The sequence below is a fragment of the Scyliorhinus torazame genome, chromosome 29 (genome assembly GCF_047496885.1).
Source record: "Scyliorhinus torazame isolate Kashiwa2021f chromosome 29, sScyTor2.1, whole genome shotgun sequence".
NCBI classification, from domain to species: domain Eukaryota; kingdom Metazoa; phylum Chordata; class Chondrichthyes; order Carcharhiniformes; family Scyliorhinidae; genus Scyliorhinus; species Scyliorhinus torazame.
In genome coordinates this window covers 12,169,189-12,190,826 of record NC_092735.1, presented here as the reverse complement: position 1 = coordinate 12,190,826, position 21,638 = coordinate 12,169,189, and the positions used below count along the sequence as shown (strand labels likewise).

The following is a 21,638-nucleotide window of genomic DNA, read 5'->3' as shown; positions in this document are numbered from 1 at the left end:
GGCGACCGGGTCAGGGATGTTGCCCTGGGCGACCGGGTCAGGGATGTTGCCCTGGGCGACCGGGTCAGGGATGTTGCCCTGGGCGACCGGGTCAGGGATGTTGCCCTGGGCGACCGGGTCAGGGATGTTGCCCTGGGCGACCGGGTCAGGGATGTTGCCCTGGGCGACCGGGTCAGGGATGTTGCCCTGGGCGACCGGGTCAGGGATGTTGCCCTGGGCGACCGGGTCAGGGATGTTGCCCTGGGCGACCGGGTCAGGGATGTTGCCCTGGGCGACCGGGTCAGGGATGTTGCCCTGGGCGACCAGGTCAGGGATGTTGTCCTGGGCGACCGGAAAGGGATGTTGCTCTGGGCGACCGGGAAGGGATGTTGCTCTGGGCGACCGGGAAGGGATGTTGCCCTGCGCGATCAGGAAGGGATGTTGCCCTGGGCGACCAGGAAGGGATGTTGCCCTGGGCAACCAGGAAGGGATGTTGCCCTGGGCAACCAGGAAGGGATGTTGCCCTGGGCGACCAGGAAGGGATGTTGCCCTGGGCGACCAGGAAGGGATGTTGTCCTGGGCAACCGGGAAGGGATGTTGCCCTGGGCGACCGGGAAGGAATGTTGTCCTGGGCGACCGGGAAGGGATGTTGCCCTGGGCAAATGGGAAGGGATAATGCCCTGGGCGACCAGGAAGGGATGTTGCCCTGGGCGACCGGGAAGGGATGTTGCCCTGGGCGACCAGGAAGGGATGTTGCCCTGGGCGACCAGGAAGGGATGTTGCCCTGGGCGACCGGGAAGGGATTTTGTCCTGTGCGACCAGGAAGGAATGTTGTCATGGGCAACCGGGAAGGGATGTTGCCCCAGGCAACCATGATAGGCAACTGGAAGAGGCCTCTGGTTATCTGTAAGTGGTTAATTTGAAATAATTCGCTGGAAGGTTGAAAGGAAAGACGAGGAGAATGGTGTGAGTCCAGATTTTGTGCTTAAGTTTCCAGAGTGGGACTTCATGACGTTCTGGCTCAGGTGACTGAGCCCATTGGCTGTGAAGCACTTCAGGAGGCACGATGGAGGATGGGTCGTCTATTTCCTTGTGTATTTACCAGTCAGTGTTGGACAGCTGAAAAACGGATCTGGGAGAAGAACTTCCTGATGGTGCCGATAGTTTCCTCCTCCAACGTCACCACCCTGCTGTGGGAAATCGCCCAATTCAGGCCCAGGCCTTTCACTAGCAGAGGCCCGGTACGGCTTTCATGAGACTTTTGTGTGGAGCCCGCCGTCATGCTCACGTAAAATGCGTCCTTCTGTTGCTCAAATATTCCAGCTATAGAATAAAAAGAAATTCCAGAAAGTTTTATGGTTATGTCATCAAGAACATCAGGGAAAACCAGCAAGTCAAAGGACTTCTAAATGGACTGTTTTGATTGATATCCCACCAGGAAGCATGCACCAATTGCAGATATAAGCTGCTTCAGACTCTTGATACCCTGAACATTCAATAGATAACGCACGGGACCAAGCCTCAACCTCCCCAAGACCGAGCCTCATCGCCGTGGGGAGCCAAGCCCAGTCGCCTTGGGGACCGAGTCTCATTGATACCCAACCCTGGGAACAAGCCCAGTCCTCCCCCAGGAGCAAACCTCATCCCCCTGGTTCTGAGCACAATGCTCCAGATTGAGTTGGACTGCGCGGCGGTAGGAATGTTACATTCAGCATCCCCTAACTGGGGGGAATCAGCTCCCGATCGTAACCCAATGCTCCTGGCTGGGGTTTGCGGAGGGGGGTGAGCTGGTCAACTGACAACAGGATCAGACTCAGTTGTGAGGCCTTCCATTGCCGAAGAGCCTCTGACATAACCACACTGGCAAAGACGCACTGGAGAATGCATAATGCAAAAGCACCGTCGCCCAGCCAAGGAGTCATACAGGAACGATACAGCTCAATTCTTCCATCGTGCATGTGGCAGGTCCCTGCTCTTTATCTACAGCTCTGCAATGTTTTTCTTTATTGAGGGTTTAGCCAATTTCCTTTTCAAAGGTTACAATTGAATCAGCTTTCACTAAACTCCCAGGTCAAAACAAGCTGCTGTGTAAAAAAAGTAATTCTAGTATTAGAATCCCTACAGGGCAGGAGGAGGCCATTCGGCCCATTGCATCTGCACCGACCCTTCAAAAGAGCACACTACCCAGATCTACTCCCCCGATCACCGAGCCCTATTCCCGTTACTAAGGGACAATTTAGCATGGTCAATCCGCCTAACCTACACATCTTTTGGACTGTGGGAGGAAACCGGAGCACCCGGAGGAAGCCCACGCAGACACGGGGGGGAAAAGTGCAGACTCCGCACAGACAGTGATCCAAGGCCAGAATCGAACCTGGGTCCCTGGTGCAGTGCTAACCACTGTGCCGCCCTGGTCTCTGGATCTTCTGCCAATTATTTTACAATCGGTGTCCCCTGGTTACTGACCCTCCCCCCAGTCGAAACAGCTTCTCCTGGTTACTCTAGCAAAACCCGTTATGATTTTCAACACCCAAGTTAAATCTGCTGGGAGAACAATCCAGCTTCTCCACATAACTGAAGTCCCTCATCCCTGGTACCAGAATGGAAAGTCCCCTTGGCACCTTCATGAGAGGGAGGGTAAGGGGGGGTGGGGGAGAGGTTACTCAACAGCATTCTTCACCCATTCCGTTTAATAACCACAAACTGCATTTATATAGCGCCTTTTCATGCAGCAAAACCTCCCAAAGCGCCTCACGGGAATATTGTCAGTTGTTAAAAAATTAACACCGAACCAACAGTGATGTACTTGCGCAGGCAGCCAAAGTTGCTGGGGTTTAAAGGGGTGGGGTTAAAGGAGGGGAGGTGCAGAGCAATAGAGATTTAGGGAGGGAATTCCTGAGTTTAGGGCCCAGACAGCCGAACAATGGCCACTAAAAGTGGAGCGATGCAAGCTGGGGACGCGCACGAGGCCAGATCGGAGGAGCACAGAGATCTCGGAGGCTTGTAGGCGGAGGAAGTTGGGGAGATAAGGGAGGGTTAAGGACATGTAGGGATTGGAAAACAAGAACGAGACAATATTAGAATGGGAAACTCGCTGAGGTTTTCGACCCTAACCCTTGAGGGGGCTCCCTCCCAACATTAATGCTTTTAGCTGGCTGTCAGGTTCCAGCGCACAGGGCTTTACCGTCCCAGGGCAGAGAGGTACACAAAGCTGGCGGTATAACGGGAGGGGTCAGTTGCCCCTTGTCCCACTGCACAAACCTGTGACTTGCCTCGACATGCACAACTTGTCAAACACGTCGAAAGAGTTTCTCACAATATTCAACCTTTATAACTAATTGTTCGGAAGACCCGAAGACACGAGTATTGATTTCCACGACAAGGTCAGGGAATTGCTTTTGGCCCAGAGAAAAGCCGAGGCGATTAACTCCTTTCAAAGCGAGCTGGATGAATGGTTGCTTACTGTAGAGGTGAAGGTTGTAAGGATGAGAAGAGTGAAATGATCAAATTCTGTGCAGGACACAATGTCTGCTGTGTCCAGGATCCCCGGGGAAATGTGGGTGGAATGTACCTGGCCCAGCTGAGAGGCGAGGACTGCAACAACTGATATCTGGGCCCCGCAGATTCTCCTTCAACACCTTTTGTGATCAGGGAGCAAATTCACAGACTTTGCTACCTCCCGACTCGAAGATTCCAATGTCCCCTTGGCTACTCTCCCACCTTCTGCCTCCATAAACGTGACCTCACCCAAAATACTGCTATCCTTATCCTTATTCGTACCAAATCTTAATTCGCCCAGCAATCATCTACATGTTTCTTGTTGACCTACATTGGCTTCCCGCCTGGCAACGCTGTGATGTTAAAATCCTCATTCTTGTGTTCAAGCCCCATCATGACCTTTCCCCTCTGCATCTCATCACCTTCGGCCTACTGAGATCTCCGTGTTCCTTCAGTTCAGGCCCCATGGGAATCCGCGATTTTAATTGCTCCACCACTGTCGCTTATGCATTCAGCTTCTGAGGTCCTGATCTTGGAATTCCCGGACTAGATTTCTCCACGTCCCTCTCCGCCTCCTTGGCTAAGCTTTTGGTTACCTCTATTTCCTTCCATGGTTCACCATCAAAATTTATTTGAGAATCATCTTGTGAAAAGTCTCTGTCCAATGAGTTGTGGCCATTTTACTTGGGATATTTCCCTCTCCAGATAGAAAGTGAACCAGGACATTGAACAGACTGAAGCAGCAAGGCGAGTGGTCCCAATTTGTATTATCAAATCTCCAGGAATTGAAACCGCCTGGATTATTTATAAACCTCTGGTTTCTTCCACCTGATTTTCAGCCCCTGACACTCTTCTCTCACACTGGGATATATCTCCACTGTTTCTCTGCGATCTCCGCCCACTCGTCTTCGAGTGGGGTGATGGGATCTGCAAGTTGACGAGCTTTGAGAAACATGACAACTGAGCCCAACGTTACCCTCCCTTTGTACAAGGGGGTGAGGGGTGATGGGCACCGGATAGAGGCCAGCAGCAGGGGACCTGGCTGAGAGAAAACAGGGTTAGCACTGTTGTCTCACATCGCCAGGGACCCGGGTTCAATTACAGCCTTGGGTCACTGTCTGTGTGGAGTTTTTATTTTTTATTTTAAATATATTTATTAAAGTTTTTTAACACAATTTTTCTCCCAAACAATAACCCCCCCCCCCCCCCCCCGTAACAAAAAAAAACGAGAAATTGCGCAGAGCAAGATATATACATGGCAAAATGATATATTTACACAGCTTTGTACACTGGCCCTCACCCGTACGTGCCAGTTTCCCCAACCCTTCATGTTATCTCTTGCTCATCCACCCTCCCAGGCAGACCTTCCCCCCCCCCCCCCCAAGGTTGCTGCTGCTGCTGACCGACCTTCCTCTAACGCTCTGCGAGATAGTCTAGGAACGGTTGCCACCGCCTGTAGAACCCCTGCGCAGACCCTCTCAAGGCGAACTTAATCCTCTCCAACTTTATGAACCCAGCCATATCATTTATCCAGGCCTCCAGGCTGGGGGGCTTTGCCTCCTTCCACATTAGCAAGATCCTTCGCCGGGCTACTAGGGACGCAAAGGCCAGAATGCCGGCCTCTTTCGCCTCCTGCACTCCCGGTTAGTCCACTACTCCAAATATTGCTAGCCCCCAGCTTGGCTTGACCCGGACTTTCACCACCAGAGATATTGCTCCCGCCACTCCTCTCCAGAACCCCTCCAGTGCCGGGCATGACCAAAACATATGGACATGGTTCGCCGGGCTCCCTGAGAACCTTCCACATCTGTCCTCTACCCCAAAGAACCTACTCAACCTCGCCCCCGTCAAGTGCGCTCTGTGGACCACCTTAAATTGTATCAGGCTGAGCCTGGCACACGAGGAGGAGGAATTAACCCTACCTAGGGCATCAGCCCACAGACCTTCCTCGATCTCCTCCCCCAGCTCCTCCTCCCATTTACCCTTCAACTCTTCTACCAGCGCTTCCCCCTCTTCTTTCAACTCCTGGTGTATTTCCGACACCTTGCCCTCCCCGACCCATACACCCGAGATCACCCAATCTTGAACTTCTTGTGCCGGGAGCAACGGGAATTCCCTCACCTGTCGCCTCACAAAAGCCCTCACCTGCATATATCTAAAGGCATTTCCCCGGGGGTAACTCGAACTTCTACTCCAGTGCCCCTAGGCTCGCAAACGTCCCGTCGATGAACAGGTCCCCCATTCTTCCAATCCCCGCCCGATGCCAGCTCTGGAACCCCCCGTCCATCTTCCCCGGGACAAACCGGTGGTTACCCCTGATCGGGGACCACACCGAGGCTCCCATTGCACCCCGGTGCCGTCTCCACTGGCCCCAGATCCTTAGCGTTGCCGCCACCACCGGGCTCGTGGCATACTTTGTCGGCGAGAGCGGCAGCGGTGCCGTCACCAACGCCCCCAGGCTCGTTCCTTTACAGGACGCCATCTCCATCCTCTTCCATGCCGCCCCCTCTCCCTCCATAACCCACTTGCGGATCATCGCCACATTTGCTGCCCTGTAGTAGCTCCCCAGGTTTGGCAGCGCCAACCCTCCTCGGTCCCTCCTGCGTTCCAGGAACCCTCTCCTTACTCTCGGGGTCTTATTCGCCCACACAAACCCCATAATACTCCTGCCTACTCTCTTAAAAAAGGCCTTAGTGATCACGATGGGAAGGCACTGAAACACAAACAGAAACTTCAGGAGGACCACCATTTTGACCGACTGCACTCTACCCGCCAGCGAGAGCGGCAACATGTCCCATCTTTTGAAATCCTCCTCCATTTGCTCCACCAACCTCATCAGATTCAGTTTATGTAGAGTCCCCCAACTCCTGGCTATCTGGATCCCCAGATACCGAAAGCTCCCCTCCGCCCTCCTCAGCGGTAGGTCCCCTATCCCTCTTTCTTGGTCCCCCGCCTGTAATACAAAGAGCTCACTCTTCTCTACATTGAGCTTATAGCCTGAAAACTCCCCAAACTCCCTTAAGAGTCTGCATGACCTCCGCCATCCCCTCCATTGGATCCGCCACGTACAGCAACAGGTCATCCGCATATAGCGACACCCGATGCTCTTCTCCCCCTCGGACCACCCCCCTCCATTTATTAGACTCGTCTGTGTGGAGTTTGCACGTTCTCCCCGTGTCTGCGTGGGTTTCCTCCCACAGTCCAAAGACGTGCAGGTAAGGTGGATTGGCCTTGCTCAATTGTCCCTTTGTGTCCAAAAGGTTCAGTAAGAAGTCTTACAACACCAGGCTAAAGTCCAGCAGGTTTATTTGGAATCACTAGGAGTCCAAAAGGTTGGATGGAGTTACTGGGATACGGGGATAGGATATGGGGCCTAGGTAGGGTGCTCTTTCAGAGGGTTGGGGCAGGCTCAATGGGCTGAATGGCCTCCTTCTGCACTGTAGTGATTCTATGATTCTAGGGTCCAGCTTACCGATGGAGCAGCAGCGAACCCATCGCAAAGCAGCGATTCAGTATGGTTTACGGCCACACCGATCATCTATCCATTGTGTCAGATATGAGAAGGGCAAGATTGACTGGGTGGTTAAAACCCTCTGAAAGACCACCCTGCCCAGGCCCGCTCCCCTGTAACCCCACCTAACTGTTGGACACTAGGGGGCAATTTAGCACGGCCAATCCACCTAACTGGCACATCTTTCGCCTATGGGAGGAATCCGGAGCACCCCGAAGAAACCTTGCGGACACGGAGAGAACGTCCGCACCGACAGTGACCCAAGTTCGTTGATTTTTAAAAAAACAAGAACGTTCTGTTGCTGGGAGGATGGTCATCTTGTAAATAGGCTGCTTTGAGTGACACTGTCACACTAGGTGGTGACATTGGAACTGGGGACTTTAACCGGGTACATCTGATACGAGTGAAGGGATTTGGAGGGATGGGGTTAGCAGGGTGGAGTAACAATGCTGTGTCCCAGTCCGAGGTCTCTGTCCCAGCCGGACAGTCCACCTCTCACTGTTACCCTTTGAAGCCTGGGCTTCGGGACTGTACTCACTGGCTGACGCTGTCACGACCTCCGTGCTGTTGGCCAGCTCCAGCAGGACACTGGAATACAATGGGTGCAGGAGGTAGAGGTGGTACTGGCTCTGTGAGTTGGGGTCTGTCCTCTGGGCCTGTGACTAAACAGAAAAGTGAGCAATCATCAACACAAACCTGGAATTTTCTGTTGTTGTCATTATTCATTCACAGGATGCGGGCGTTGCTGCCTAGGCAGGCATTTATCCCACCCGTCCGATTCTCTTCCCGATCCTAATGGTGCAGACTTTCGTCTGTCTCCATTGCTAGTAATTCCTGGAACAGGTCTCTAGTGTGTCCCTGGGAACTTTGTGTGAGGGACGCCGCTCCACATCAAGCGTGGCTGACCAGGGGTCTCTCCTGCTCTTACCGGCAGCCATTGGCGTGTTGGAAGGTGTAATAAACTGCACGGGACACTAGAGTTTAGAAGAATGAGGGGAGATCAAACTGAGGTACACAAGATGATAAAAGGTATGGATAAAGTAGACGTGAAGCAGATGCTTCCTCTTGTGGAACATTCTAGAACGAGAGGGCATAGTCTCAGGACAAGAGGTAGCAAATTTAAAACGGATTTGAGGAGAATCTACTTCTCCCAAAGGGCTGTGAATCTGTGGAATTCGCTACCCCAGAGTGCGGTGGATGCTGGGATAGTGAGTCATTTAAAAAAAACAAATTTAGAGTACCCAATTCATTTTGTCCAATTAAGGAGCAATTTAGCGTGGCCAATCCACCTACCCTGCACATCTTTGGGTTGTGGGGGCGAAACCCGGGGAGAATGTGCAAACTCCACACGGACAGTGATCCAGAGCCGGGATCGAACCTGGGACCTCGGTGCCGTGAGGCAGCAGTGCTAACCACTGTGCCACCGTGCTGCCGACAGTCAATTAATTTTAAGGAGGAGTTAGACAGATTGCAGGGTTATACAGAAGGGGCAGGACGATGGGGTTAAGGCCAGGATGAGATCAGCCATCATCGAATGGTGAAACAGACTTGAAGGGCGAAATGGCCTCATTCTGCTCCTATATCGTATGACGGATGGAGCAGGGTCTATTATTTCCCCCCTGTGGCTGGAAGAGTATGAGCTGCCCCGTGAACTAAGGGGCTGATAACCATGTTGTATAAAAGGTCAGCCAGTCAGGAACCGACCAACACAGAGAGAGGGCCCGGTGAGTTATAACCAGGCCTCATGTAAATTGTTGTTCTTATAAATAAACATCTTCTTTTGCTTACTCCTCGGGCTCCCCTCGCCTTTATTAAAGAAGGATTTGCAGGTTGATATTCTACCTGGTCGGCCGCGTTACAAACGTACTTTCTTGGACACAAAGTCCTGGGGTGGGACTCGATCCCGGAGCCTCTGGCTCAGTGGCAGGGACCCTACCCACTGCGTCACAGCACCTCCCCAGCATTCATTGCCCAATGCTAATTGTCCTCGAGAAGGTGCCGTCAAGCTGCAATCTGTGTGGTGTAGGTACACCCACAGTGTACACAGGAAGGACGTTCCAAGGTTTTGACCCAGCGACAGTGAAGGAATGGCAAAGTCACAAACATATCCCCTCTATTGAAAGTAACAACCTATCTATTCAAGAAGGGAGGGAGGCAGAAAACAGGAACTATAGGCCAGTTAGCTTGACGTCTGCCATGGGAAAGGTGCTGGAGTCAATCATTGAAGAGCTATAGCTGGGCACTTGGAAGAACTGAGACAGCGCGGTTCAGTGAAAGGAAAATCCTGTTCAACCAATTTATTAGAGTTCTTTGAAAAGCAACATGCGCTGTGCATCAAGAGGAGCCTGACAGGTGGACTGTACTTGGATTTACAGAAGGTTTTTGATAAGGTGCCATATCAAAGGTTATTGTGGAAAATAAAACCTCATGGTGTTAGGGGCCGGTTAAGCAAAGTGGGCTAAACAGCTGGCTTGTAATGCAGAGCAAGACCAGCAGCGCGGGTTCAATTCCTGTACCTGCCTCCTCGAACAGGCGCCGGAATGTGGCGACTAGGGGCTTTTCACAGTAACTTCATTGAAGCCTACTTGTGACAATAAGCGATCATTATTATTATGAATAACATATTAGTCTGGGTATGAAGATTGGCTGCCAGAAAACAGAGAGTATGGATAAATGGGTCATTGTCTGATTGGCGTGAGGAGCTGATGGAGACCGGGGCCACTGGGCTGATGGAGACCGGGGCCACTGGGCTGATGGAGACCGGGGCCACTGGGCTGATGGAGACCGGGGCCACTGGGCTGATGGAGACCGGGGCCACTGGGCTGATGGAGACCGGGGCCACTGGGCTGATGGAGACCGGGGCCACTGGGCTGATGGAGACCGGGGCCACTGGGCTGATGGAGACCGGGGCCACTGGGCTGATGGAGACCGGGGCCACTGGGCTGATGGAGACCGGGGCCACTGGGCCGATGGAGATCTGGGCCACTGGGCCGATGGAGACCGGAGACACTGGGCTGATGGAGACCGGAGACACTGGGCTGATGGAGACCGGGGCCACTGGGCTGATGGAGACCGGGGCCACTGGGCTGATGGAGACCGGGGCCACTGGGCTGATGGAGACCGGGGCCACTGGGCTGATGGAGATCTGGGCCACTGGGCCGATGGAGACCTGGGCCACTGGGCCGATGGAGACCCGGGCCACTGGGCCGATGGAGACCGGAGACACTGGGCTGATGGAGACAGGAGCCACTGGGCTGAAGGAGGGTGGGGACACCAGCTGTTGGAACACTGGATCCAGAGGACAAGAATGTGTTATCCTTTTTGAAAAAATGTAGAGTACCCAATATTTTTTTTTCCAATTAAGGGGCCTACCCTGCACATCTTCTGGGTTGTTGGGGTGAGACCCACACAGACGCGGGGAGAATGTGCAAACTCCACATGGACAGTCACGCCCGGGACTGGGATCAAACCTGGATCCTCGCCGCTGCGAGGCAGCAGTGCTAACCACCGCGCTACCGTGTCACCCTCGTGAATGTGTCATCCTAATACAAGGTCATTTGTGGTTCCAGTCTGAGAGTTCAAATCTCCCCATGCCAGTTTGTAAATTAGAATTAAGTTAATAGTGACTTCCGGTTGTGGCTATGCAGAGCTAAGTCGCACGTTCGGCAGCTCCCGCTTGGAACGGACTTTTGGGCTCTTTTCAGGGATCCCAATGGCATTTTTTCCTGACATTTCCCGGTGTGGGAAGAAGACTGCAACATTTCCCCGACAGTGTATGGCGTGGACCAGGAGCGGGTCGACTAAAAAAGTGGTGGTGAACCCAAAGAAAGTGCGAGGGAAGAAGAGCAAGATGGCGGCGGGCGGGGACCAGGCAGCGTGGTGCAGTGGGCGGAGGAGCAGCAGGAGGGTATCCAGCGCTGCTTCAGGGAGCTCAAAGCGGACCTGCTGGAGCTGATGAAGGCTTCTATCGATAAGCTGCTGGAGACCCAGACGGCCCAGGGGGTGGCGATCCACGAGGTCCGACAAAAGATCTCCGATAACGAGGACAGGATCTTGGGCCTAGCGGTAAAGGTGGAGGTGCACAAGGTGCTCCACAAGAAATGGCAGGAGCGGTTCGAGGAGATGGAGAAATCGGCTTTTTCCCGCGCTGAAGGCTGGAGGGGGCGGGGCCGGGGCAGGGAAGCGAGGGTTGTTTCCCACGCTTGGGATGGAAGGGAGAGGTGGAGAGCCTGTGGATGGGTAATGGAGGAGGAGGGTATGTCCCACAACGGGAGGAGTCGAAGGAGAGGCGGGAGTGGCCGGGGTCAGCAGAAGTCAGCTGACTTGCGGGAGTGCAATGGGGGGAGCAAAGCAGCTAGGAGGGATCCTAGCTGCTGCTGGTATGGTCAAGGGGGAGCTGGAGCGAGTAGAGGGGAATGGGAAGGGGGTCTGCCGCCTTGGGGAACGGGCCGGGCGTGGGGTGTGGGCGCGTGGCTGGCCGAGGAGGGGGTCATGGCTAGTTGGCGGGGGAGGGGGGCGCCCCCTGATCCGGCTGATAACCTGGAATGTAAGGGGACTGAACGGGCCGGTCAAGCGGGCCCCGTGTTTGCGCACCTGAAGGGGCTGAAGGCGGATGTGGTCATGCTCCAGGAGACATACCTGAAGGTGGCAGACCAGGTAAGATTGAGGAAGGGGTGGGTAGGTCAGGTGTTTCATTCGGGGCTGGATGCCAAAAATCGGGGGGGGGGGGGGGGGGGGGGGGGGGCGATCTTGTGGGAAAGAGGATGTCGTTCGAGGCGTCGAGCATTGTAGCAGATAATGGCGGCAGGTACGTAATGGTAAGTGGCAAGCTGCAAGGGGAGAGGGTGGTGCTGGTCAATGTGTATGCCCCGAACTGGAAGCCGGCGACGGCTAGAGTGTTGAGGGGATTTATGGACCAAATGGGAGGGGTGGACCCTTGGAGATTTGCAAGGCCGGGGGCTAGGGAATTTTCATTCTTCTCTCATGTTCATAAGTCCTATTCCCGGATCGACTTTTTTATTATGAGCAGGGCGCTGATAGAATCATAAATTTACAGTGCAGAAGGAGGCCATTCGGCCCATCGAGTCTGCACCAGCTCTTGGAAAGAGCACCCCACCCAAGGTCAACACCTCCGCCCTATCCCCATAACCCAGTAACCCGACGCAACACTAAGGGCAATTTTGGACACTAAGGGCAATTTATCATGGCCAATCCACCTAACCTGCACATCTTTGGACTGTGGGAGGAAACCGGAGCACCCGGAGGAAACCCACGCACACACGGGGAGGATGTGCAGACTCCGCACAGACAGTGACCCAAGCCGGAATCGAACCTGGGACCCTGGCGTTGTGAAGCAATTGTGCTATGCACAATGCTACTGTGCTGAGAGAGTAGAGGATACAGAGTACTCGACGATAGCCATTTTGGATCACTCTCCGCATTGAGTGGACCTAGAGCTGGGGGAGGAGAGGGACCAGGGCCCGTTGTGGCGCTTGGAGGTGGGGCTGTTGGCGGACGAGGCGCTGAGTGAGCGGGTCCGAGGAAGCATAGAGAGATACCTGGAGGCCAACGATAACGGGGAGGTCCGAGTGGGTATGGTCTGGGAGGCACTGAAGGCGGTGGTTAGGGGAGAGCTGATCTCTATTAGGGCGCACGAGGAGAGAGCAGAGGGAGAGGGAGAGGCTGGTGGGGGAGATGGTGAGGGTAGACAGGAGGTACGCAGAGGTGCCGGAGGAGGGACTGTTGAGGAAGAGGCGCAGCCTCCAGGCCGAATTCGACCTGGTGACCACAAGGAAGGCGGAGGCGCAGTGGAGGAAGGCCCAGGGGGCGGTCTACGAGTATGGGGAAAAGGCAAGCCGGATGCTGGCGCATCAGCTTCGGAAGCGGGACGCAGCTAGGGAGATCGGGGGGGTTAAGGACAGGGGAGGGAGTGTGGTGCGGAGTGGGGTTGGCATCAATGGGGTCTTCAGGGACTTTTATGAGGAACTGTATCGGTCCGAGCCCCCACTGGAGGGGGGAGGGATGGGCCGCTTTCTGGACCAATTGAGGTTTCCAAAGGCGGAAGAGGGACTGGTGGCGGGATTAGGGCTCCCAATTGGGCTGGAGGAGCTGGCCAAAGGGATAGGGAGCATGCAGGCAGGGAAGGCACCGGAGCCGGACGGTTTCCCAGCCAAATTCTACAAAAAATATTTGGACCTGTTGGGCCCGTTGCTGGTTAGGACCTTCAATGAGGCAAGGGAGGGGGTGGGCTCTGCCCCCGACGATGTCCCGGGCACTGATCTCCTTGATCCTGAAGTGGGACAAGGATCCCCTGCAGTGTGGGTCTTTCAGGCCGATTTCGTTGTTAAACGTAGATGCCAAGGTGCTGGCGAAGGTCTTAGCCACGAGGATTGAGGTGATCCACGAAGACCAGACGGGGTTCGTGAAGGGGAGGCAGTTGAATGCGAATGCGCGGAGCCTCCTGAACGTTATGATGATGCCGGCGAGGGAGGGGGAGGCGGAGATAGTGGCGGCGATGGACGCTGAGAAGGCCTTCTATAGGGTAGAGTGGGGGTACTTGTGGGAGGTGCTGAAGAGGTTCGGGTTTGGGGAGGGGTTCGTCCGGTGGGTTAGGCTGTTGTACGAGGTCTCGATGGCGAGTGTGGCCATGAATAAGAGGAGGTTTGAGTACTTTTGGTTGCATCGAGGGACGAGGCAAGGGTGTCCCCTGTCCCCCCTGCTCTTCGCACTGGCGATTGAACCCCTGGCTATGGCACTGAGGGAGTCGAGGAACTGGAGGGGGTTGGTGCGGGGTGGGGAGGAGCATAGGGTGTTGCTCTATGCGGACGACTTGCTGCTATATGTGGCGGACCCGGTGGGGGGAATGCCGCAGGTAATGAGGATCCTCAGGGAGTTCGGGGATTTCTCAGGGTACAAGCTCAATATGGGGAAGAGCGAGTTATTCGTGGTTCACCCAGGGGACCAGGACAGGGGGATTGGCGAGCTCCCACTAAAAAGGGCGGAGAGGAGCTTCAGGTATTTGGGGGTCCAGGTGGCCAGGAGCTGGGGGGCCCTGCATAGACTTAATTTCACGAGGCTAGTGGAGCAAATGGAGGAGTTTAAGAGGTGGGACGCGTTGCCGCTGTCCCTGGCGGGTAGGGTGCAGTCAGTTAAGATGACGGTGCTCCCAAGGCTTTTGTTCCTGTTCCAGTGCCTCCCCGTGTTTATCCCGAAGGCCTTTTTTAGGCGGGTTAACAGGAGCATAATGGGGTTTGTGTGGGCGCGAGGGACTCAGAGGGTGAGAAGGGTGTTCCTGGAGCGGAGTAGGGATTGGGGGGGCTGGCGCTGCCCAAACTCTGTGGGTACTACTGGGCCGCCAATGTGGCGATGGTGCGCAAGTGGGTGAAGGAGGGGGAGGGAGCTGCATGGAAGAGGCTGGAGACGGCGTCTTGTGTGGGCACGAGTCTGGAGGCGCTAGCAACGGCGCCGCTGCCGCTCCCTCCAAGGTTACCACGAGCCCGGTGGTGGCGGCTACCCTCAAAATCTGGGGGCAGCGGAGGCGGCACAGGGGGGAGTGGGGGCCTCGGTGTGGACCCCAATACGGGGGAACCACCGGTTTGTCCCAGGGAGAATAGATGATTTTCGGGGTGGCAAACGGCAGGGATACGAAAGTTGGGGGACCTGTTTGTGGACGGAAAGTTCGCGAGCCTGGGTGAGCTGGGGGAGAAGTATGGGCTCCCCCCGGGAAACAGCTTTAGGTATCTACAGGTAAGGGCGTTTGCGGCAAGTGGTGGAATTCCCGCTGCTGCTGCCACACGCAGTACAGGACAGGGTGCTCTCGGGGGGGTGGGTGGGAGTGGGGAAGATCTCGGAAACTTACCAGGTGATGCAGGAGGAGGAGGAGGCCTCGGTGGTGGAGATGAAAGGTAAGTGGGAGGAGGAGTTGGGGGAGGAGATCGAGGAGGGGACGTGGGCAGATGCGCTTGGGAGGGTGAACTCTTCCTCTTCGTGCGCGAGGCTCAACCTCATACAGTTTAAGGTGCTGCACAGGGCACACATGACCGGGACAAGGATGAGCTGTTTTTTTGGGGTGAGGACAGGTGTGTTAGGTGCTCAGGGAGCCCAGCAAACCACACCCATATGTTCTGGGCATGCCCAGCGCTGGAGGAATTTTGGAAGGGCGTAGTGAGGACGGTGTCGGGGGTGGTAGGATCCAGGGTCAAACCAGGCTGGGGGCTCGCAATATTTGGGGTTGCAGAGGAACCGGCAAGAGGCCGGTATTCTGGCCTTTGCATCCCTGGTAGCCCGGCCAAGGATTCTCCTTCAGTGGAAGGATGTGAGGCCCCCCAAGCGTGGAATCCTGGATCAACGATATGGCGGGGTTCATTAAATTGGAGAGGGTGACATTTGACTTAAGGGGGTCGGTGCAAGGGTTCTTCAGGCAGTGGCAACCGTTCTTGGACTTCCTGGCAGAACGATAGACAACGGTCAGCAGCAGCAGCAACCCGGGAGGGGGTGTATATATTTGCTATGTTTGCTATGTGTTAATTCGGGGTGTTAATTTATTATTTATGTACAGGGGGGAGGGGGGCACGGGCGTTGTTTTATTTTGTTTTGTATTTAATTCTATTAGGTTCCTTTTTCATTTTGTTGTTGATATTTTGTGAAAACTTCAATAAAAATTATTTTTTAAAAAAAGAATAGAGTTAAGTAAATAAATTTGAAATGAAAATCTAGTCCCAGTAATGGTGACCACAAAGCTATTGCATTGTCATAAAAAACTGACTTCTGTCCTTTAGGGAAGGAACTCTGCTGTCCTTGGTCTGGCCGACAAGTAACGTCAGATCCACAGAAATGCGGTTGATTCTCGGGCATTCACCACCGCCCCATATCCTTCGATCCTCTTCACCCCAAATGCTGCGTTTAACTGCTTCTTTAAAACATACCTTACCTCTACCACTTAGAAAGGCAAGAACAGGGGCAGCACGGTGGCGCAGTGGGTTAGCATTGTTGCCTCACGGCGTCGAGGTCCCAGGTTCGATCCTGGCTCTGGGTCACTGTCCGTGTGGAGTTTGCACATTCTCCCCGAGTTTGCGTGGGTCTCACCCCCACAACTCAACGATGAGCAGGGTAGGTGGATTGGCCACGCTAAATTGCCCCTTAATTGGAAAAAATGAATTGGGTACGATGCCTTTCTTTTTTAAAAAAAATAAATTTAAGAACAGCGGGAAACTGGGGGCCACCTACAAATTGCCCTCCGGGTCAGACGGCCCTCTAACTTGTAAGCACATCATTGTTCCTTCATCATCGCTGGGTCAAAATGCTAGAACTTCCTTCCTAACAGCACTGTTGGGCTAAATGAACCAGATGGATTGCAGCAGTTCAAGATGGCAACTTGGCAATGTGTCTTCAACAATAATTAAGGGCGAGCCCTTGTCAGTGATGCCTAGATCCCGAGAATGGATAAATTAAAAATGAAAACTCTGAGGGGTTCACTTTGTACTGGAGGGGTTCACTCTACTCACCAAGGAGGCCACTCCACTCACGGAAGACTTCACTCCACACTCTTTGGCCCAGAACAGGAATGCAGATCTTCCGTCAGACAGCGGTATCGAGGCTGCCTCCGAACCCTGGATGTGACAGCCCAGTTTTGCTCTCCATAGCTCCTCGCCCGAGCTCCCATCAATGATTAAACTCTAGGAGCAGAATAAAACGTTGACAAAAAAGGTTGGGATTCTGCAGCCAATAAGCAACACAAGGTTCACCCGCAGGCATTATTTCAGAAACAGCGGCTAGCTAAAGTCATGGTGAACACACAAACGCATAAGAAGCTACGTCTGTAAGCTTTGTCCCACCCAATCAAATATTCTTACCATCCTGTTGAGGGTCTACACTGCTGCCCATACTAATCAGAAGAGTGGGAATAAACCACGGAGCAGAAATATTAAATGGAAAGTGGATTAGCACGAGGAAATAGTGATGGGGTTTGGATCAGTGGTTCTCAACCTTTACTGGTTGAAGAATACCTTTAAAATGGGTTAATAATCAAAATTGTGATTATCTTCATTCTTCGAGACAGTCATCTGGGGTGTTTGGTCAGGTTTGCTGGGTGGGTGGGTGCCTGGTCAGCACTCGGACGGTTCGGCTGCAAATAGGACAGGTTACCGCAGACCGTTTTGTTTGAGCCTCTGGTTCAGGGATTTCCTCCGCTTTTTTCAAAGGAGGTCACACTCTTATTTTTATTTGGTTGTGTCAAGTGCCGCGATCCTAGGTGGGCTTCTTCCAGGACTCTGGGTCGACATGAAAACTCCCAATGAAGCCTCCGGCGTGTCCGTCAATAGCACTTCCTTTGACCATCGTGACAGCGCACACCAGACTCGAGCTCTCCATAGAAGGTTTGCTTTAGTAAGCGAGTGTCGGGTATTCTGGCAACATTTCCTCCCCGTGTCTGCGTGGGTTTCCTCCGGATGCTCCGGTTTCCTCCCACAGTCCAAATATGCGCAGGTTAGGTGGATTGGCCGTGCTAAATTGCCTTTAGTGTCCAAAAGGTTGGGTGGGACTACAGGGCTAGAGCGGGGATTGGTCTAGGTAGGGTGCTCTTTCAAAGGGTCAGCGCAGACTCGACGGGCCGAATGGCCTCCTTCTGCACTGTTGGGATTCTGGCCAAGCCCAACTCAATTGTGACTGTCTCAATACTGTGTGGGTCCTCGGTGTGCCAGCTCGGGGAGCACCTGTGTGCCATCTGATCTTATCAATAGAATCCCTACAGCGAGGGCAGCACGGTGGCGGAGTGGTTAGCACTGCTGCCTCACGGCACCAAAGATTCAGGTTCGATCCCGGCCCCGGGTCACTGTCCTTGTGGAGTTTGCACAATACCCTCGTATCTGTGTGGGTCTCACCCCCCACCCAAAGATGTGCACGGTAGTTGGACGGGCCATGCTAAATTGCCGCTTACTTGGCAAAAATGATTGGGTGCCCTAAAATAAAATCCCTAAAGTGCAGAAGGAGGCCATTTGGCCCATCAAGTCTGTTCCGACCCTACCAAGAGCACCAGACCTAGGCCCATTTCCCCACCCCATTCCTGTAACCCCACCTATCCTGCACATCTTTGGGCTTCAGCAGCTTTTGAAGGTAGTTCAGATAAAAAGGGTTGAACTTCTTGGCATGACTCTGGTACACGGTCAAAGTCTCGCATGCATAGAGCAGAGTGGACAGGATTATTGTTCTATAGACTCAGTTTGGTAAACAGCCTTACTTCTCTTTATTCCCATACTGATGTTCCCAGGCTTTGAAAATTCTTGGATGTGTCTCAACATTGATATGGACAGCTCCAGAGAAAGAGTGCAGCCAAGGCAAGTGAATGTATCGCTGCTGACAGGTTCTGTCCATGGACTGAAACCTTGGTTTTGAGATTGGGCTTTCCTGCAGGTACATTACTCTGCGTTGATCGCAAAGCCAAAGTTGACACGTTACTTGGAGAACAAGTCCAAGGTACGCTGTGAACCCAGTTCTGGACCAGCAGCAGGTCCCACCATCATCAGCATGCAGGAAATCGCAAAGTATGTCTTTGGACTTTGCCTGCAGTCATCTCAGATTGAGCAGCTTCCTGTCCAGGCGATATCTGTGTTCGGTGCTAGGGTCACCATCATGGTGGGCATCGGAGAGTATGGCAGAGATAGACATGAAAAGCACGCAGCCCTGTTTAACTCCATTAGTGACTGGGACTGGGTCACACGCAGGAATTACATTGCGGAACTGTCGAACTGGTTTGATCAATGTCTCAGGGCAGCCAGATTTGCCATTACCTTCCAAAAGCCTTAAGATCTAGGGGCAGGATTAGGCAATTCAGCCCCTCAATCCCCCTCCGCCATTCAATAAGATCCTGGCTGATCCCATCCTGGCCTGTTCTCCATAACCCTTCAGCCAATTAAAAATCTGTCTAACTCCTCCTTAAATTTACTCATTGTCCCAGCATCCATCACGATCTGGGGTAGCGAATTCCACAGATTCACAACCTTTGAGAGAAGTAATTTCTCCTCATCTCGGTTTTAAATCTCCTATCCCTTATCCTAAAACTGTGGCCTCTCATTCTAGATTACCCTAGAAGAGGAATCACCCGCTCTATGTCTACTTTGTCAATACTTTTTATCATCTTGTATACCCCAATTAGATCCCCTCTCAGTATCGGCCTAAACTGCTCAATCGCTCTTCATAAGACAAACCCCTCATCTCTGGAGTTAATCTCGTGAACCTCCTCTGAACTGTGTCTAATGCAACTGCAAATAAGGGGACCAAAACTGGACACAGTACTCCAGGTGCGGTCTCTCCAATGCCCTGCATGGCTTGATGGCTGACTGCATCAAAGGTCTTGATCAGGTGACTAAACCTGGTGGAGGGAGCCATGTTCTGTTCTTGGCATTTTCCTGGTGCTGTCTAGCTGCAAACATCACAACAGTGGTCCCTCGACCCTGCCTGAAGCTACATTGGGAATGCTGGTACACAGTCCTGGCAGTGCTTGTACCGACCTTGGGTGACTGTGCGGAGTTTGCACAGTCTCGGCGTGACTGCGTGGGTTTCCTCCGGGTGCTCCGGTTTCCTTCCACAGTCCCAAGATGTGGAGGTTAGGGGTTACGTTAGTTAGCCCACCGTGCCGCCCCCTTTTGCTTCGGTACCATTATTTTGCCACAGCTTTGCCTGTCTATCTTTGATTCCAATTTCCCCAGGACAAATCGGCTCTCACCACACTGAAGCTGGTCTTCTCCCAATAAATTCATTATTTTTACTCTGAATTGTTTTGGGGGCTTGTCCACAGCTAATCTCAACAGGACGATACCATGATCACTGTCCCGCTACATGATCCTGGAAGACCAAAGCACAGCAGGGTGCCAGGCCACATGACGGGAATGAGTGGTATGTGGTGCTGAGATAACAACAGAGTTAAATGACGCACCTCATTCCACAAAACAGGCTCCAGCAATGCTTCCTTCCCCTTTGGGCCAGATATATATACCAAGGTAGAACATTTCCCTGAACACACTTCATAAACTCCTCCTCTCTACCCTTCACACTATTACTATCCCAGTCCAGATTAGGATGATTAAAGCCCCCTCCCCATTGTAACCACTCAATAACCTTTGCACCTCTGCAATTTCTTTGCAAAATTATGAGTTGAAATTTTGTCCACTAGAATACACCTAACAGCCCTAACTAAATACATTCTGTCCTTACCCCCTCGAGAACATCCTCAACCTGCAAATATTCTCCTTCATCAATTCAGCTATTCCTCCACCTTTCATTCACAAAAACCCTACAGTGCAGAAGGAGGCCATTCGGCCCATCAAGTCTGCACCAACCCAGGTCCACTCCCCCGCCCTGTCCCTGTAAACTAACCTGCACATCTTTGGACATGAAAGGGCAATTTTATCATGGCCAATCCACCTAACCTGCACATCTTTGGACTGTGGGAGGAAACCGGAGCACCCGGAGGAAACCCACACCTTCCCCATCTCCCCAGAACATCTATCCAAGGAATGATTAGTTCCCAGTCCTACCCATTTTATGAGCCAGAGCTCCGTTATCGCCGTGACATTACGTTCCCACGGAGATATCTGCACTTTCACATATTGCAAGGAAACCAAATTTAGCGTGATTACATTCACTCTGACCCACCCAGTATCATAACATTTCAAATTCTAATATTCCCTCTCTCTCACCTCTCCCAAATCATGCGCGCCTTCGCCTTCCCATCTAATATTACCTCCTGGTTCCCACACCCATACCGTGTTTACACCTTTCTCCTGTGGCACTGACAAGTTTACCCACATGGCCAGTGATCCTGGAAGACCAAAGCACAGAAGGGTGCCCGGACACGTGACGGGGAATGAGTGGTCTGTGGTGCTGAGATAACAACAGAGTTAAATGGAACCACAATAGACCAAATCCGTAACTCACACCTTCCTCGTGTTGCTCCCGCTACTGATGTGGATCAGGAAATCCAGGATGTTGTCTTCGTTGAAGAAGCCGGTCACAGGAGCACTGTAAGGAAAATCATTCCGGTTACTGTTACACAAAGGGGATAAACCGGATGCTCCCCGATTCAGGACACGGAGCTCCAGCCTCCATCTCTAGCCCAATGTCACCGGACACACCCCTCCCTGAGAGACAGCCGCGTGGATATTACAAGGTAATGCCACATGAACAGTCAGTGTGTAATAACACATACATTGTAGTGCAGTGTGATCACAGACTGTAGAGCCAGGAAGTGCCAATGTTTCAAGGACAACAAAGTTACAGAAAAATCTCCCCAGGGCACCTCGCCGATTAGACTCAACACCCCAAACTCACCCCTCGATGCTGCTTCCGTTTGCAGACCACAGTTGCCGAAGGTGCTGTCCGTTCAGAAGCTGCAGCCTATCCCTTGTAGTGATCAGAATGTCACTGCCACTCTCTCCACGTCTGCTCAGAATCTGCAGGTCCCTCGCCGAATCATTACTGCTGGGAGAAAATGGACTTGTTCACATCAAAGTTAATTGATAAAAACCCCAGTCTTAAAATATACTGTACAAACCCACACAGTGCACCAACTCCACTCTCACACACTGTACAATCCACACACACACACACACTGTGTACAATCCACACACACACACAGTGTACAATCCACACACACACA

At 53.0% G+C, this 21,638-nt stretch overlaps 1 protein-coding gene across 2 annotated transcripts in view; it reads right to left on the bottom strand.

Moving 5' to 3' along the window:
- Window positions 1–200: 200 nt before the first annotated feature.
- Window positions 201–21,638, bottom strand: part of LOC140403868 (protein FAM234B-like) — a 161,485-nt gene continuing 140,047 nt past the window's right edge. The window contains exons 8-12 of one of the 2 annotated variants that reach the window (XM_072492077.1): window positions 21,311–21,460; window positions 20,920–21,001; window positions 16,492–16,662; window positions 7,527–7,650; window positions 201–1,302 (exon numbers count right to left, since the gene is read on the bottom strand). In XM_072492077.1, coding sequence (XP_072348178.1) covers window positions 1,085–1,302; window positions 7,527–7,650; window positions 16,492–16,662; window positions 20,920–21,001; window positions 21,311–21,460 — 745 coding nt within the window. In that variant the 3' untranslated portion in view covers window positions 201–1,084. The remainder of the gene's footprint in view (window positions 1,303–7,526; window positions 7,651–16,491; window positions 16,663–20,919; window positions 21,002–21,310; window positions 21,461–21,638) is intronic. The other variant, XM_072492078.1, reaches the window with a different exon arrangement.